Here is a 15242-nt window from a genome sequence, read left to right on the forward strand (position 1 = left end):
CCTCTCACACCGCCCTCCTCCCCGCGCCCGCCCTCCGCCCCGCCCCGCCGGCGCCTCCGCGGTGCCATTGGCTCCCTACCCCCGAGGTCCCGCCCCCTCCCTGAGGTGATCTCCGCGCCGATTGGCGGGCGCGGGCCGTGAGTGGCGGCGGCGGCGGCGGGGCCGCGCCTCGGAGCGGGCTGGCGGCGGCGGCGGCGATGATGGAGTCGGTGCGAGCGCAGCGGCTGCAGCCCGGCGTGGGGACGCTGCGCTCGCTGCGCCCGGGCGTCACGGGGGGCCCCGCCGCGGCCTCGGCCCCGCCGCCGCCGCCCCTTGCCGCCGCGGCGGTGGCGGCCCCGCCGCCCCCCCCCGCCGCCGGGCTGGGCCTGGGGCTGCCGCCGCCGCCGCCGCCGCTGGGGCTGCAGGGCCCCGGCGCGCCGCCGCCCGGCGCCGGGCCGCCCGCCGTGCTGCGGGAGGCCGTGGAGGCGGTGGTGAGGAGCTTCGCCAAGCACACGCAGGGCTACGGCCGCGGTGAGCGGGGCGGAGGGGGCGGCTGGGCGGGGGGCACCGGCCGGCCGCGCCTCGGAGCGGCGAGCGGCGGCCCGGACGCGCCTTCCCCGAGCCGGGCTCCCGCTTTCCCCCGTGTCACCCCCCGCAGGCCGAGCTCTCTTCTCCCTGATTCCTTCCCCTCGTCAGCGCGGGCAGCGGGGGTCTGTCCTCCCGCGCCTGGCGGCTTTTCTCTGTCCCTTCTCCCCCCTCCACCGCCCTTGCCCTGCTCTGGAGCTCGGGCCTCTCCCATCCCGTAGGATCTGCGAGGTTTCCCTCGCAGCCCTGTGCCCCGGGTTCTCCTGACCAAGCCCTTCTTCCTCCTCTCTTTCCCCCACCTCATCCCTGTTGTAACCTGTTTTCCCTGTTCCGTGCTGTTTTTCCCCCTTCTCCGACATAAGGCAGCTGTGTTTCAGGTGTGGGCCTGTTCCAGCCCTTCTTCCTTCCCTGGTTAAGCACCTGGAGATTGCATTGCACTGAATTCTCGTTGCAGCCTTGTTGGTCCTAGAGCAGCACAGGGCAAGGGCCCTGCTTTCTCTTGCTTCCTCCCACTGAGCTTTGAGCACCCTTTTGGCTGCAGGAGGGGGGTCAGGAGCCTCTCCCACAGCTGCATCCTGATGTTCCCTATCCCAGGCATATTCAGTTTGTCTGTGGGCTATCTGTGAGGGATCTAAAAGGGTAGCCAAGACACCCGTGGTGAGTGTCATTAGGTTGAATGTTGGTACAAAGCATTTTTGTGCCACTTAAGAGAGTTTTCAGATGTCTGCTGCTGTCTTGATGCCTGTTGAGGGAGAACAGTAGCTGAGAAGCTTCCTCTCAGACTTCCAGAAAGGGTGCAGAGAGCTTTGATAACCCACCTCAGCCCTCTTTTGGGCTGTGTTAAAGATGAGGGTAGAGAGGCAAGGCGAATCCCTGTTCCAGTCTGCTCTCTCTGGGGCTGCTCGTGCCAAAAATGAGGACGTGAGTAAAGTGCCCTCAAAGTAAAATGGCTGAGGCTGTGGTTCTTCTGGATCTGCTTTTTCCCTAAGGAGTCTAGTGGTTTTAGAGGTCAAGCTTGAGAAACATTAATGGGTCTCTTTTTCTTAAAGAGCTGTGTGTCCTCTTAAATGCAAACTTCTGTTTTCAAAATATCAATCGTTTCCAGATAACTAATTGGACTTTTTTTTTTCTTTTGTAAGAGTAGGCATTAAGGAGAGAAGAAAAGGTAGGAGTATGCAATTATATTTGACCACAGACAGGCACAGGAGCTTGAGTGGGGAGACAAATCCTTAATTCATGGTCTAAAGCTGAGTAGGTTTTGCACTTACACAGTACCTGTAACAGGTAAACATGTGATAATGGTTAACTAAGAGAAAGTGAACGGTGTTTTTATTGATGATTCTACCTGTATGTTAGTGATTTAGTCCTCTGTATATAACTTCTTTATGTGCTATGTAATGCTAGGATGAAAAAAAGGTCACTTTTAAATTAAGATAGCAGCTAATAGGGCTCTTGCTGGGCAATCACTGGCATTCCTGGTGGCAGTGATGTTCATAAGAAGCCCCTCTGCTCCATGACTTGCATGGCTGCATCTTACCTATTAAAAACGCTGCTTTACAGACTGCGTGCTGGAGGATGCTGTTGTGGGGATGCACCACACTCCATCTCTGTGGGGCTCCCAGTGTCGCCTCAGAGGCGCCCATTCATGTGAGAGCCCCGCAGAATAGGCTCAAATCTGGATTTCTTGTACGTTCCATCTGGTCCTCTTGGAAGAAAAGTGCGGAAGCAAGAGAAAAGGTTAAAACACATATTTTGCTGGCACTGTGATGGAAAGAATCTTCCACCCCACCCGAAAGGAGACACTTTGCAACTATTTTGAGTTCCCGACTTCCGGTTATGGCAACAGGTCCAATAGACACAGTCGTGCACTTTCAAATGGTAAATGCTTGGCAGTCAGTGTGACTTGAATGCAGTGGAACCGCTGCTCTTCTGGCTCAGGAGTAATTCGACACCATGTGGAATCACTTACTGTTCAGTGTTTAATATGCAAGTCAGATGTGCTATCATATACACAATGTGGGGATACGGGGTTATGCTCCAAAGCAATAAACAGATATGACTGATTGTCAAAGCAGGCTCTGCTTTGTGTCTCTGACTCCAAACTTCTCTTCATCCCCTTTCTTTGAGTGGCAAATCTAAGGAGGAGCTGGTTAAGCCTCTGGAAAGAGCAGCCCCATGTGGCTTATGCAGTGCTTTGTAAATCTGAGGGTCTCTCCCATGCAGGCGAGCTGCAAACTTGTTTCTAGATCGGCCTTTCCAGTTGCTGCCACTGGTGGCCCTCATAAATGCAAACAAACAGAAAGGATATTGATTATGCTGATAGTAAGAATTCCAGTTTTGAGCTGGCTGAAAGACTTGTTCTACTTACAGGCATTAAAATACCTTTATTTAAATGTTGGATTTCCTGTTAAACAAGGAAATCATTGTGAAAGACACAAAGATAAAACCCTTGTCCTGCACCTCTTGCTGTCAAACCCTCCATCCATCTTTCTCTCAGCATCCTGCCTAGCCTGCATTTCATGTTCCTTATCAGATGAGAAATTCTTCAAGGTGCAGAAGGTGTCCCTGCTTTCTAGAAACCCTTACACTCACAAGCATGAGATGTAACAGAATTTGGGATGCTTTCTGAAAAGGGAAAACAAACTTCACATCTCCTGCCTCTTTCTTCAGTATTGCTGTTTTGTGATGGTGGTACAGAAGGCACTAAGATGATGGGAAGATGGGGGTGAAGAAGCAGGGCTTTTTAGCCAGGCTCCTTAAGACTTGCAAATCATTGATCTAGAGCAAATTAAAAATAGGATTTCACTTTTCACATAGCTATGGACAATGGCACTGTGGTATTTAGCATGCTGCAAGAAGTGCTCAGCCAGTGTTTGCCTGCTAAATATGGATGTGACATGCATAGCATTGTAGATGGAGCTACGCTGAAGAGGATGGGGCAGATGGGTTGGTCTCTATTCGTAGCAACATGGTCTGCCCTTCAGCCTTATAAAAGCATATTGTTCTCAAGTGTTTTGTAGAGTTTCAATTAGGTATTTCACTCTCTAATCTCCTTAAATTGTCTTCCCTGTGGCAGCTGGCAGCAATGATTGCTGTCTGTGGAAGAAACCTCTTCTGGATACGTCTCAGCTGTCTGACCTATTGCACTAGTTGCTAACAAAGTACCCTGCATTACAAATAGCCAGCGTCTAACATAGAAGGACTCTCATCTTGAACTGAAAACACAAGTTCTGTGTGTGTGCTCATTGCACAGCATTTCCTTGTTAACCTTCTCTTAACACCAGCTTCTCAGGCTTAATTTAGTTAAGCTAAGCTGTAATTTTTCTGAATTTTCAGAATAATTGAGTTTGTCATGAGAATTTGCATTGCCTGATACAGCTCAACTTTCTCTGTAGTTACGGGTGTGTGGTCGTTGCTGCAGAGTCTCTGTTGCCCTGTGCCAAATGGTCTCTGAAGCTGTTATTGAATCAAGCATTGTCTCCAAATCCCCTGTTGGGGATTATGTGCATGAGTTATACTGTCAATAGAGAAATTTGCCTGCCTGTGTGTGAATTCTGTGTGCGTATGGGTGCACTGTAGACCTGGCAAAGAACTATGTATTGTTTATATGGCTTTTTGTCAGCCTTCAGTAGAAAACTGCCTCTGTGTTGCATGTTTAATAAAAGAAACTAAACTTGAAGATAATCCAAAGTGACTGCTTCATTAACAAATGCCTTGAAAAGACTGCATTTGAAACAGGAGTGAAACACTGAGTAAGGGACTCCTGCACTAGTGACTTGAAGCCTTGCTTCTTTTTATGGAGAGTGATTGGAACAAATAAGAGGCAGTAAGTTCAAGCTAGTTATCTTCCTGAAAACTACCTGGCTGGAGACCTAAAGCATTACAGCACTGTGTGGGCAACCAAGAAGCTAAGCAGGGCGGCTTATGATGGACTTAGCATCTTGCATGTGTATGTGTCCTCGAAGTGACCTCCTTGTTTATCTTACCTTGGGAGACTTTGAAAACAGGAGCCACATCCTGCTTGTGAGTCTGCCTTGCTGTTATCTGCACTGCATGAATTCTCTTGCAGCTCCTTGCAGGAGAACTTACTTGGTGTTTTTTTTTTTTTATACTTGCTTTTTGTTTTGTTTAAAAAGTAAGTTTAAAAGCAAGTAATTGCTGGGGTGGAGACATTTTAACAGATGTTCCTGCATTAGCAAGGAGTTGCCCTAATCTATTTTGCAGGTTGCCTTACTTCAAAGTGACTGCTGAGATGGGAAAGGGTTGGAGACGAGTACTGAAAAAGAGTCAAGGGTAGGCTTTTCCTACAGCTACATGTCAAATTCTTCAGCATAAAAAGCAGCTTAGGACAAATCTGGTGGGACTTGGAGTACCAGAAGCTGTGAGATTTATTTCTCTTGCCCAAACCTTGACAAAGTAAAGAGCAGGTAAACTTGGAACAACTCAAAGGAAAATCATTCTCAAAACATTCAGTATCCGAAGCTGAGAGTTACAGGACAGCTGGCTTAGTGTTACAACTAACACTTGCAGTTCTTACATGCTTATTCAAGTAACAACAATATAATCTCATGGATTTGGGCTACAAACTGTCCTGAAGGCTGTCTGCGTTGATTGGCTACATATGGTGTGGAATAGCTGTCTTCTCAGCGGTGCTGGGTCATTAGAGCTGATGTATGCTTGCACCGCAGATAGCAAATTCAGTGCTCTGGAATAGTCTGATGCTTGTGTAAAAGTGATTTCCTTTGAAAGGACTGTGATTATTAAAGTCAAAGAACGTTGATGTTTTAGGCTTTGGTTCCCTAATAGGGGTGAAAAAATCAGACTAAATTCTGATTTTTAGCCATCTAAATATGATTCATGGCTATAGGGATTCAGGGCTATATGTGGTTACACATCCTTCCGTTTTGAGTGATGCTGACACAATTCTCCTATTAGCTATTTCCATTTCCATCTCCTCTGTGCTATTCTACAGTCATTATGTTGCAGTTAAAACACTTCCACCCAAATTACAGTGGAGTTGTGTCTGAAGGCCTCAGCTGGCTAGCGTTCTGCCTTAGGTCACTTTTTTTCATCTCCATTGTACTGTTTTGAGCTATTTCAGGTATTTGATGTTTGGTGTAAGGGCAGGTGGTTTCTGCCCTTACGGTGGCAGTAAGGATGCAGGCATCACAGGGGCTATCCAGACAAGTCAGCTGATTTTATTTTAGTGATTGGTCTTTATACTTGCAGTATCTTTCTCATCATAAATGTAAGAAGAATGTCAATACTGAGAATCACATGAGACAGGTGAGTAAACATGCTGAGCCTGTTAATAGCCCTCTTGGAAAAAAAAATGCCTTGCTCCCCTGCTAAATTGCACCTTTTTTTCAAGTACTCGTGTAAATGCTTTTCCCTGAATTTGTTGGAATGAAAAGAGCTTTTGTGTACGAAGCTGTGTTGTATAACTCACTGGTTCTCTTTACATCCTTGTTACTGTGAGGAATGTGTTTAGGTTGACATTGTGCACCTACAGCTTCCCTTGAAGCTGACGGTTCTTAACACCGGACATAGTTGAGCTCCCTGGGCAAGGCCCTGCTTGTGTAGGTTGGAGTGCACTAACATTCATGCCATTCTATTTCTGGATGTGGCTGCTCCTTGTGGGTGATACATTGGGAAACCAGCCTCCCAGGCCTTTTTTAAAAAAAAATTATTTATTTTTTTTAACCTTATTTCTGTTCTATTTTTGTCTTCCCAGTGAATGTTGTGGAAGCCCTTCAGGAGTTCTGGCAGATGAAGCAGTCACGTGGAGCTGATCTGAAAAATGGAGCCCTTGTGGTGTACGAGATGGTCCCATCCAACAGTCCCCCTTATGTCTGCTATGTCACCTTACCGGGAGGGAGCTGCTTTGGCAGTTTCCAGGTAGGATCACTCAGTTAGAGACCGTCTCCGCTAAGTAGCATGTTCTCTAAAGCAGTCTGACTTGGGTGCCCTTACAATTCCCTTTCCCATCAGAATGAGTACTCAGATGTCTTCCTGTGGTGCACGCAGTGTAAACATTTTTTGCTAAGTTGAGGTTTGAGAAGGACATGGCTCTGACTGTAATTTCAAACTGGCTAATAAATGTCCATAATTGCCCCTACAAAACTCTACCCTACTCCAATCCTAGAAAGTTTGGCTGTAAATGTTACCTTGCTGTATGTACTGTGTTCCCTATAGGTGCTTGATTTGGACCCTGGCAGTGTGAGGGTGCTGAGATAAGATCCATGGTATCAAGGAAGACTTTTAAATGTTGGACTGACTGTTTTTAATACCTAGCTATCCTTCACAGGATTGAGCAGTTTGGTATATTTATAGGATGAAGTTTGGGCAATTTAGTGGAGTAAGAGTTCCTTGCTAGGGCTCTGGATCTGACCCAGAACATCTTCTCAAGCTGCCAAAAGAATCTAGAAATCAAATTGTAACATTTGATCAATAGTTTCTGCCCCTTTTCTGTTAAAAGGAAAATGTCCAACCCAAATACCTTACCCAAAAGATTTAGGTCCAAAAATCACAAAGGATCCTGACTGCGTTTCAGATTCCTTTGCTGTAGTGGCTTTGGGCAGTTACTCTCTAGTCTTGGTTTGAAGAATGTTTCCAAAAGAAACAGTTGTAGCAGCTAAATGGTCTACTCATCCTGAAGAGCAGTCCCTGTGTTCAGAGTAATTTGGTTACATTTTGGTTTGAAGCAAATTAGCTTTGTTGACGATCTGATTGGTGGCATTTCCTGATCCAAATACTATGTGCTGAGTTCAGCTGCTTGTTTAATTTTTGTGTTTAGCATGATTGGGATAGCTGTGGTTTAAAACTAGCTCCTAATGATTTCAGGATGTCGGGGAGCACAGCTCTCCAACACTACACAACACTGCCACCTAATAGCTATTTGGTGTGTCTGGGGGAAGTTTGGTGTGTCGGGCCTAATTGATCTCAGTCCTCCTGCTGCCTTTCTGTCTTGATGGTGCGTGTCTCTCCTCAGTTCTGTCCAACTAAAGCTGAAGCCCGAAGGAGTGCTGCAAAGATTGCGCTAATGAACTCAGTTTTTAACGAGCATCCCTCTCGGAGGATCACAGATGAGTTCATTGAGAAGAGTGTTTCAGAGGCCTTGGCATCTTTCAACGTAAGGCTTTAAAATGCCTAGATGGCTGCAATTGGGACAGATTGACTGTGTGAAAAATCCAAAATGTGGGAGGAAAAGCTTTCTTTTATATCTAGAAATCTTTATAAATTTTTTTCAGTGATTTCTGAGTGTTAAAACTTCAACTATTGCTCTAATTCTTGTTCTCCTGCCTCTTCTCCTACGTGGTCCTAAACACTTCCTTTTTCAAGGGTGAATGTGCTGTCCTTCAGCTCAGACAGGACAGGATAGTAAGACTGAGATGTTAAATCATTTGTCTCTACTGTGATTGGATTACATACTTTGATTGGCTTTGCTTAAATCAAATGTTTTCCAGAAACTAAAGTTTCTAGTGAGGGAAGCATTGCATTATTTTTACTGCTCTAATGGATGGGCTGCCCTTGCTCGGAAATTGCAGCTCTTGTATGAAATCTCTTACAGGGTAATCGAGAGGAAGCTGATAATCCCAACACAGGAATTGGTGCATTCCGCTTCATGCTGGAATCCAACAAGGGAAAGTCAATGCTGGAGTTCCAGGTACTGCTTGTACCTTTATTAATATTATGGTTCAAGGGATGTTTGATGTAATATATGTATATATACATGTACATACGTATGGTATTGCCTTCATATTGCATATGCCCAATCCTAGATGGGACTTTCTCCTTAGAATACAGCTCAGGATTTGTGACATTTTCAAGTGCTGTTATACTAACCCCTATATTTTGCATTGGACTTCTCTCTGTAAATGCTTCTTAATACTCACGTGGCTCAGTGTTATGACTGGTGTTTCCAGTGTTGTGCTATTATAGATAATTTGGGGTAGTGGATTGGTGTTGGTGCTTCAGGACTGTAGCCCTTATCCTGACTCAGGATTTTGAGTGAGCTGTTTCGTTTGTGTTTTTCACCCTGACCCTACAGAATTAGGAAGATTTTGCTTTCCTTAGGAAAGCTGGTGAAGATCTTTAATCCAAAGATATCTTGATTGCAGAATGAAGAGTCTTGATTAGATCTGTAGCGACATGCTCTCAAACCACAGCGGTATCTGAGCAGTCTTCCTATCCTATTGAAATATGCTCAGTCTGTCTCTCGTTATGACAAAACATCTGTGAAACGAAAAGTACAAACTGCTGAGGGAAACTGTTATAACACTTATCAGTTTTGGTTAATGGAGCAGAAGGAGTTAGTGCAGAACAGATGACTGAGAACAGAGATTTTTCTGGGCTTTATTCCAGCCTTTGTGAGGAAATTGCTCCTATGGGTCACTCCATATTTACCTGGGACCAGGGCACCCATGTAAATAAGACTGCTCAGAGCACTCTGAAGTCTACATTTAACTTGATAACTTTTGAGCTCTGTCCTTGTTGTCAAGTGGGATGTCTGTCCCAGCATGTACAGACACATTGTTATCAATGTGTTTTGAGATTCATGGAGCCTTTTAAATTAAACATGGACTTCAAAAGTAACTTCAACTGAGTATTTTGCAGATGAGTTGCCTGTGATTGCACAAACTGATCTGTTGAGGAACTGGATTTTTAAAATAGGAGAAATAGACCCACAACACTGTACTCTGGATACTGAAGCAAAGCTTGGCTGCTTCTTAAAGTAGGCACCTTAAGTTTGTTGCGTTGCTGTATTTGGGGTTCTTTGCTGTAGGCAAACTTTTCCTGAAGCTGACTTCTTGCCTGGCTCGTTTCCCTTGAATGGAAATACTTGGTAGGCGGAAGACAGAAGTGTTTATATTAATGGTCCTGTTTACACAGGGCGACTCTGTTATGTATATTCCTTAGGCAGTGTTTGTATTTTAGAAAGCCTAACTAGTTGCTGTGAGTTTATGAAGCAGGATTCATGTGGCCGTGTGTGTGTGTGTGTGTGTGTGTGTGAGAGAGAGAGAGAGAGAGAGAGATGTTTGTTTGCAAAACATTGGATTGTCACCCATTCTGACTGCTGATTTAACTTTGAGGTTGCAGACGACAGAGGGAGTCTTGCATGCAGAATCCTAAGTTCTTGGGGCAAAATGAAGCATCGGCATCTTTGTCTCCTCGATAATCCTTTCATGTGGTAGAGGGATTTTGTCCAGTGGCCTGAGCCAGGCTTTGCCCTTGCTTCCGGGCTCCCAGGACGTTGATGATGCCTGCAGTCTCCCTTCTGTGGCTTCTCGTCTTTTTAATATAAATCTTAGTTGGCTAATGCTGGAAGTGGTTTGTTTATGGACTCCTGAAGTTATATATATGTATATGTATATATATATATATACATATACATTTCCAAGTGTGTGATCCTTGGAATTACAGAGGGCTGGGTGTGGTGGTACAAGGTTCTTTTTAACCCTATGTTCCAGTAGCCTGAAACTAACTCGCCCTTTTGTTCCTCATAATGCTACAGCCTCTTCTGAAATGACCTCTCGTGTATGCTAGTGCATGTGTGCAACTCTGGTACCCTTTTCTGAATTCTTGAGAAGCTATTGTTGTTCAAAATCTGTGTCCCCACAGTCTGACTGTCTCTTGCCATTGCAGGAGCTGATGACAGTCTTCCAGTTGTTGCACTGGAATGGCAGCCTCAAAGCCATGCGAGAGAGGCAGTGCTCACGGCAGGTGAGTTTGGGCTGTGGGTGTCTCTCTCGAGCTGTGCTTTTGCAGTTGTACTCTAGGTGCACTAGGATGCACAAGTCCATCCTTAAGCTCCTTAGCTGGTAAGGAAGCCAGATGCTACTAAATAATGCGTGTCCCATTTAGTGACTTGTCTTTCCTAAGCTCCCCTGCGTATGTCCATTACTACCAGGAAGTGCTGGCTCACTACTCCCATCGCGCTCTGGATGATGACATAAGGAACCAGATGGCCATGGACTGGGTGAACAGGGAGCAGAATAGCCCAGGGGCCCTTTCCAGAGAGCTGGCTTCAACGGAGAGAGAGCTGGATGAAGCCCGCCTGGCTGGGAAGGAGCTGCGTTTCCATAAGGAGAAGAAAGACATCCTGATGCTGGCAGCTGGCCAGCTGGGGAGCATGCACTCCTCCAACTGCTAGACTCTTGTATGCAAGTCATTCCACTCCCCCAGGCCTACTAACACCTCTACACTGATGGGATCTGTCCCATGTCACTTAACGCATGTAATGCCTCTTCCAGAATTGTGGCCCATTTGCACATTTTAGAGATTTTTTTTTAATTGCCTGTACAGATTTTTATACTTCTTTTTAAACTTGCTTCTAGATCTACTCCTCTCCTTCCTATCTGCTAGAGAATTCCTTCTGTCACTTTAAAGAGTGCATTTAAAAAATGCAGCCTTTTAGTATTAACACTAAAGACCTCCAGTATACATGGGTACTATGTAATAGGCAGTATTATGTGGAAATGTAGCACTTCTTCAAGAAGCTTCTGTTCTTTGGAGCTGATGCATGTTGTGCAGACCTGCTTTTTTATTCTGCTTCTGTAGTAGAAGGGGTTCTGTCAAAACTCCTTCTTGATGAGCACAGTAATAATAATAAAAGCATTCTTTTTAACTCTGCAATGTAAGCTGCATTGGGGAATACTCCAAAGCACATAAAAGGGATTTAAAATTGGGATTTTGGTTTGGTCAGACTTAAGTCTGCAGATTGCTCTACAGAATTCCAGTTCTAAGCTCAGACAGGATTCAGAGTTACCCCTACAACTGTCAGGTGTCTGCATCTGTTCCTGCTCTGGTCTTTCACTTGTAGGGTAGGCTATAGTTCATTTCCAAAGTAAATAACGCACCTACTAGCAAACTACAAAAATCCTGTGGTACTTAAGAGATTGGATTTAGCAGTTAATCAGTCTGCACCAGACAGCCTCCTGCTATGCTCTTTCTCAATCCTCTTTGGGTTCCTAACGGTGTTTCACCCAGTCTAGGAGGCTGGAGATGCTAAAGGGCTGTCCCAAATACTAGCAGTTGGTGGTGGTATGGAGTGGCCAGTTTACTCAGCTAGAAATCAAGCCTTGGAGTTGTTTGGCTTCTCCCACTAGCCTGGGGAGATGAGGATTTTTGAAAATCTTGTGAGAAATAAGAGATGGACACGTTGTTCTCTCCAGGGTAGCTTCCAAACCGTACGTCGGACTTGGCCTTTTCAAGGAAGATTTAAAAAGCCTTGCCAGAATTCCAGACTTAGCCAGCAATAATAGGGGGGAGCTGTGCAGCCACTCTCCCTGAAGAGCCTTTATATAAAGTCTTTGTTAACCAGATCTGTGTTTAATCCTTTGAATCAAAACAGAGGATCTACCCAGCCCCAGCAGCAAAAGCTCAGATAGTGCTTGGCCTGAACTGTGCTGTGCTTCTACCAGCCAGAGTAAAGGAGTCTGACCCTTGTGCCAAGAGGGGCTGTGCCTAATTAACAGCGCGCAGCGCTCTCCACAGCCTAGCTCCCAAGAAATAGTTGGCAGGGATGATTTTTAGGATTACTGGTGGATCGGAGAGCTGCTGCTTAGCAGAGAGCTGAGTAGCTCTGCAGATATCTTCAGCAGATCACACAGAGCACACCTTAATGTTAACCTGCGAGAACTTGGTGTGGGAGGAAGGGAATCGCTAGGCTGTACAAAATGAAGGTGTGGGCTAAAGGTTTGGTGCCTCTGGCCAATAGTGTCTATATAGTATAGCCTCAAATTGCAGAGTGGGAGAGAAAGTGTTCCACAAGAGTTTTGCTTCTCTTGGGGCTGGAGGCTCCCTGCTTTGGAGCTTGCTCCATTCTTTTCAGTAGTGGTGTTGGAACAAAACACTGCTGAGTTGAGAATCTCTATATGCACTATTTTTTTTAAATGAATAGTTCCCTGCTCTTAGTATATGTATCAATACTAAATCTGTATGATGCTTAGATTAAAAAATACCCTTCCTGACGCTTGTGTCCCTGTAGCTCAAATTCACAGTCCAAGGAAGTAGTGATTTGTTCAAGGTAATTCTTGTATCGCTTCCTACTTTCCTAACATATAGCCCAGAAGAGCTAGCAATGTCTCAGTGGGACTATAAATTGAAGACAGACTTCTTTCTTCAACACACTATTCAGCTTTGAGGTTTCTTTGGGCCTTTCCCCTGCCTTCCCCCTCCACCCCCACCCCAGTGACTATACTTGGGCTAGAGGTACAAAACCTTTGGGAATCTGACGGGTAGCTTTCGCTATTTCCATAGACATCCACCCCTCAACCCTCTCCTTTCTCTGAAGCAGTCTCTTACAGAGTATGTGTGAACTTAGAGGCACGTGGATATTCAAGCAATAGTCTTTTTTTGAAATTAAGATCAAAAAACTGCATTATCTGTAGGTATTCTAGTTTTGTATTCTTGTCCTAACAAACCTATTTTGTTTTTATATATTTTTTTATATGCAGCCTTTTTACACAACAGTATTAATGTTTAATGCGTTTATAAATGTGATTGTAAATGGTGTGGAGTGTTTTTTTTTTTTTTTAACAGGTTGGTAATATCTAGACCTTGTATTTGGATTTAATCACCTGATCTAGAAATAGTGTGGAGTCTAACATCTTTCTTATTAGCACTTCCACACCTGCGTATTGTGTTACAACACGTCATGTGAAATGGTGATTTATCTGACGGCCTGATCTTGCAAATAGGGAAACTGTTGAGAAACTTCACTTTTTGAGCAGATGATGTAAGCAGGATTGGCACCCAACTGTGCATCTCCAGGCTTTCAAGTTGCTTTGACTTGCATCAGTGTTTTTCCCTGCATTACAGACCAGGATTTCTCATCTCATCCTAGCTACTTCTCATGTCTCTAGCAACATGAGATGGAAAACGTGACACAACAGAAAGTTCTGAGACATCCAGTTCTTGGCTGATCTGGAACTGTCAGGGTCCACTTGAATTTTGCAAGTTGAAAAGGGTCATTTATTGTTGTAGAGGTTGATGGGCCAGAACTGGTACAGTCTTGCTGCAAGAATCCTGGTGCTTATTCAGGAAACCTTGTACACACCCTTGTCCCGGAGTACAGCTAGCTGGGTGCAGCAGGGAGTTTGGATTGAGAATTGTTTTCAGGCACCCCGCTGTCTGAATTAATACTGGCTTTTGGGTTGTGGTACAAGGCCCTCTCGATTAGAAAATTCTTTACTTAAACGTATGTAGCAGCACCTTAACAATCAAAATCTCCCCATGGAGAGCTCGTTGGGGCGGAGGAAGTCTTGCTGAACAAAGTTTGTGCCCTACGTGTTAGGACTCTCAGTACAGCAGAAGTTGCACACACTGCTATTTGCATTGCTTACTAGTGTTTTGCATGTAGGGATCTTAATGGTTTTAGCAAAGCCCGTCTCCTTAACTCTCCTCTGTCCTGCAGCACTGAATTGTACACAAGCTGTTTCAGATGCCTTACTACTGCCAGCAGCTGCTCTGAAAGAAATCTAGGAGGATTATGTTGTTTCCACTGTCAAAGCCCAGGTCTGTAAAATGGGACATCCTGGCAGGAGGGGGAGGTACAGTGAAAACCTGATATACCCTTAGTTGTATGTTGGCAAAACTGATACTGTTTTTCTTGTCTGCTGATCTGCTTGGAAGGTGATAACGCCCCTGCCCTAGGGACAAGGAAAGCTTTATTTTTATTTTATTTTTTTTTTATTTTTAATTTTTTTTACTTTGAGAAAGGTGGGACAAGTAGCTGCTGAAGCCATCGAGCTTGTTTTAAGATGTTGCAGCTGCCTCAGTAATGAACAAAACCAGCTAAGCCTCTGTCATCTGAATGTACCCCTACACAAAGCCTGTGTAGTAGGTGAGTGTCACCACTTTTCCCCTTCTTTTGGGGGTCAGAACAACACTAAGCCTAGGCAGGCCCTGGGCAGTTTTATATTCAATAGGAGCAAATATATAAAGCTGTTTCCTCTATTCAGATTACAACTTTATACCCCTAGAATGTCGTTTTCCCAAATCCTGAGGGAGCGGGCAGGGGGACTGGCCTTCAGCCTGTCCTGTGGCAGCAGCAGCTTTAATATCCTAACTTCTTCAGCATCCAAAATCTTGTCATCTTTGTGCTGTATAGTTAAATCCAAAGCTAAAATGATAAATCACCTTTCACGTGCCGTCCCTGCCTTTTTTTTCCATGTATGTCATAACATTCAGTACATCGTCGCATTTTGTATGTATAATTTTATACAATAAAGCAATAGATTTTGGGGTAGCTGTGGTGGTTTCTCTTTTCTTGAGAGGCAGAAATGGCAAATCCTGCCATTGATTTGTTATTTGAATCTTTCCTAGCTAGTAGCTCGTGCACGGGGACAAACAAGCCTTTACAGCTTCCGCCCCAGGTGTGCACGGGCGACGTGCTGTTTCTTGCTGGACCGGTGTTTGTCCTCCTTTAATTCCAGCTTTCCTTCTGCTTGCGGAAGTGCTTTAGGGCCTGTTACTCTGGGGCTGGAGCCAGGCAGGCCTGGCCTTAGCAGCTGGCGACAGAAGCAGCCTCCGCGGCCGGGCTTTGCTGCAAGCTGATTTTCCTCTGCACAAGAGGCGCTTCTCCAGCCAAGGGGAGCGACGGGGCTCGGCCAGCCTTGCCTGAGCTCTTCCCTTGGCTTTCCCCGCTGGAGGGAGCCAACAGCTTGAGACGACTT

General features: G+C 45.4%; 1 protein-coding gene across 1 annotated transcript; it reads left to right on the forward strand.

Annotated features, from left to right (window-relative positions):
* The first annotated feature begins 156 nt into the window (after positions 1–156).
* Positions 157–14815, forward strand: LIX1L (limb and CNS expressed 1 like). The gene is made up of 6 exons (XM_062597942.1): positions 157–510; positions 6299–6462; positions 7556–7696; positions 8135–8230; positions 10210–10287; positions 10475–14815. The coding sequence occupies exons 1-6, from the start codon at positions 198–200 to the stop codon at positions 10715–10717; spliced, it is 1035 nt and encodes a 344-aa protein (XP_062453926.1). The 5' UTR covers positions 157–197; the 3' UTR covers positions 10718–14815.
* The last annotated feature ends 427 nt before the right edge of the window (positions 14816–15242 follow it).

This window comes from Rhea pennata, chromosome 31, assembly GCF_028389875.1.
Source record: "Rhea pennata isolate bPtePen1 chromosome 31, bPtePen1.pri, whole genome shotgun sequence".
In the NCBI taxonomy this organism is placed as follows: domain Eukaryota; kingdom Metazoa; phylum Chordata; class Aves; order Rheiformes; family Rheidae; genus Rhea; species Rhea pennata.

Coding starts and splice junctions, on each gene's coding strand:
- LIX1L (XM_062597942.1), top strand. CDS start 198: ATGATGGAGTCGGTGCGAGCGCAGCGGCTGCAGCCCGGCGTGGGGACG. Junction 511..6,298: donor CACGCAGGGCTACGGCCGCG/GTGAGCGGGGCG, acceptor TTGTCTTCCCAG/TGAATGTTGTGGAAGCCCTT. Junction 7,697..8,134: donor AGGCCTTGGCATCTTTCAAC/GTAAGGCTTTAA, acceptor AATCTCTTACAG/GGTAATCGAGAGGAAGCTGA.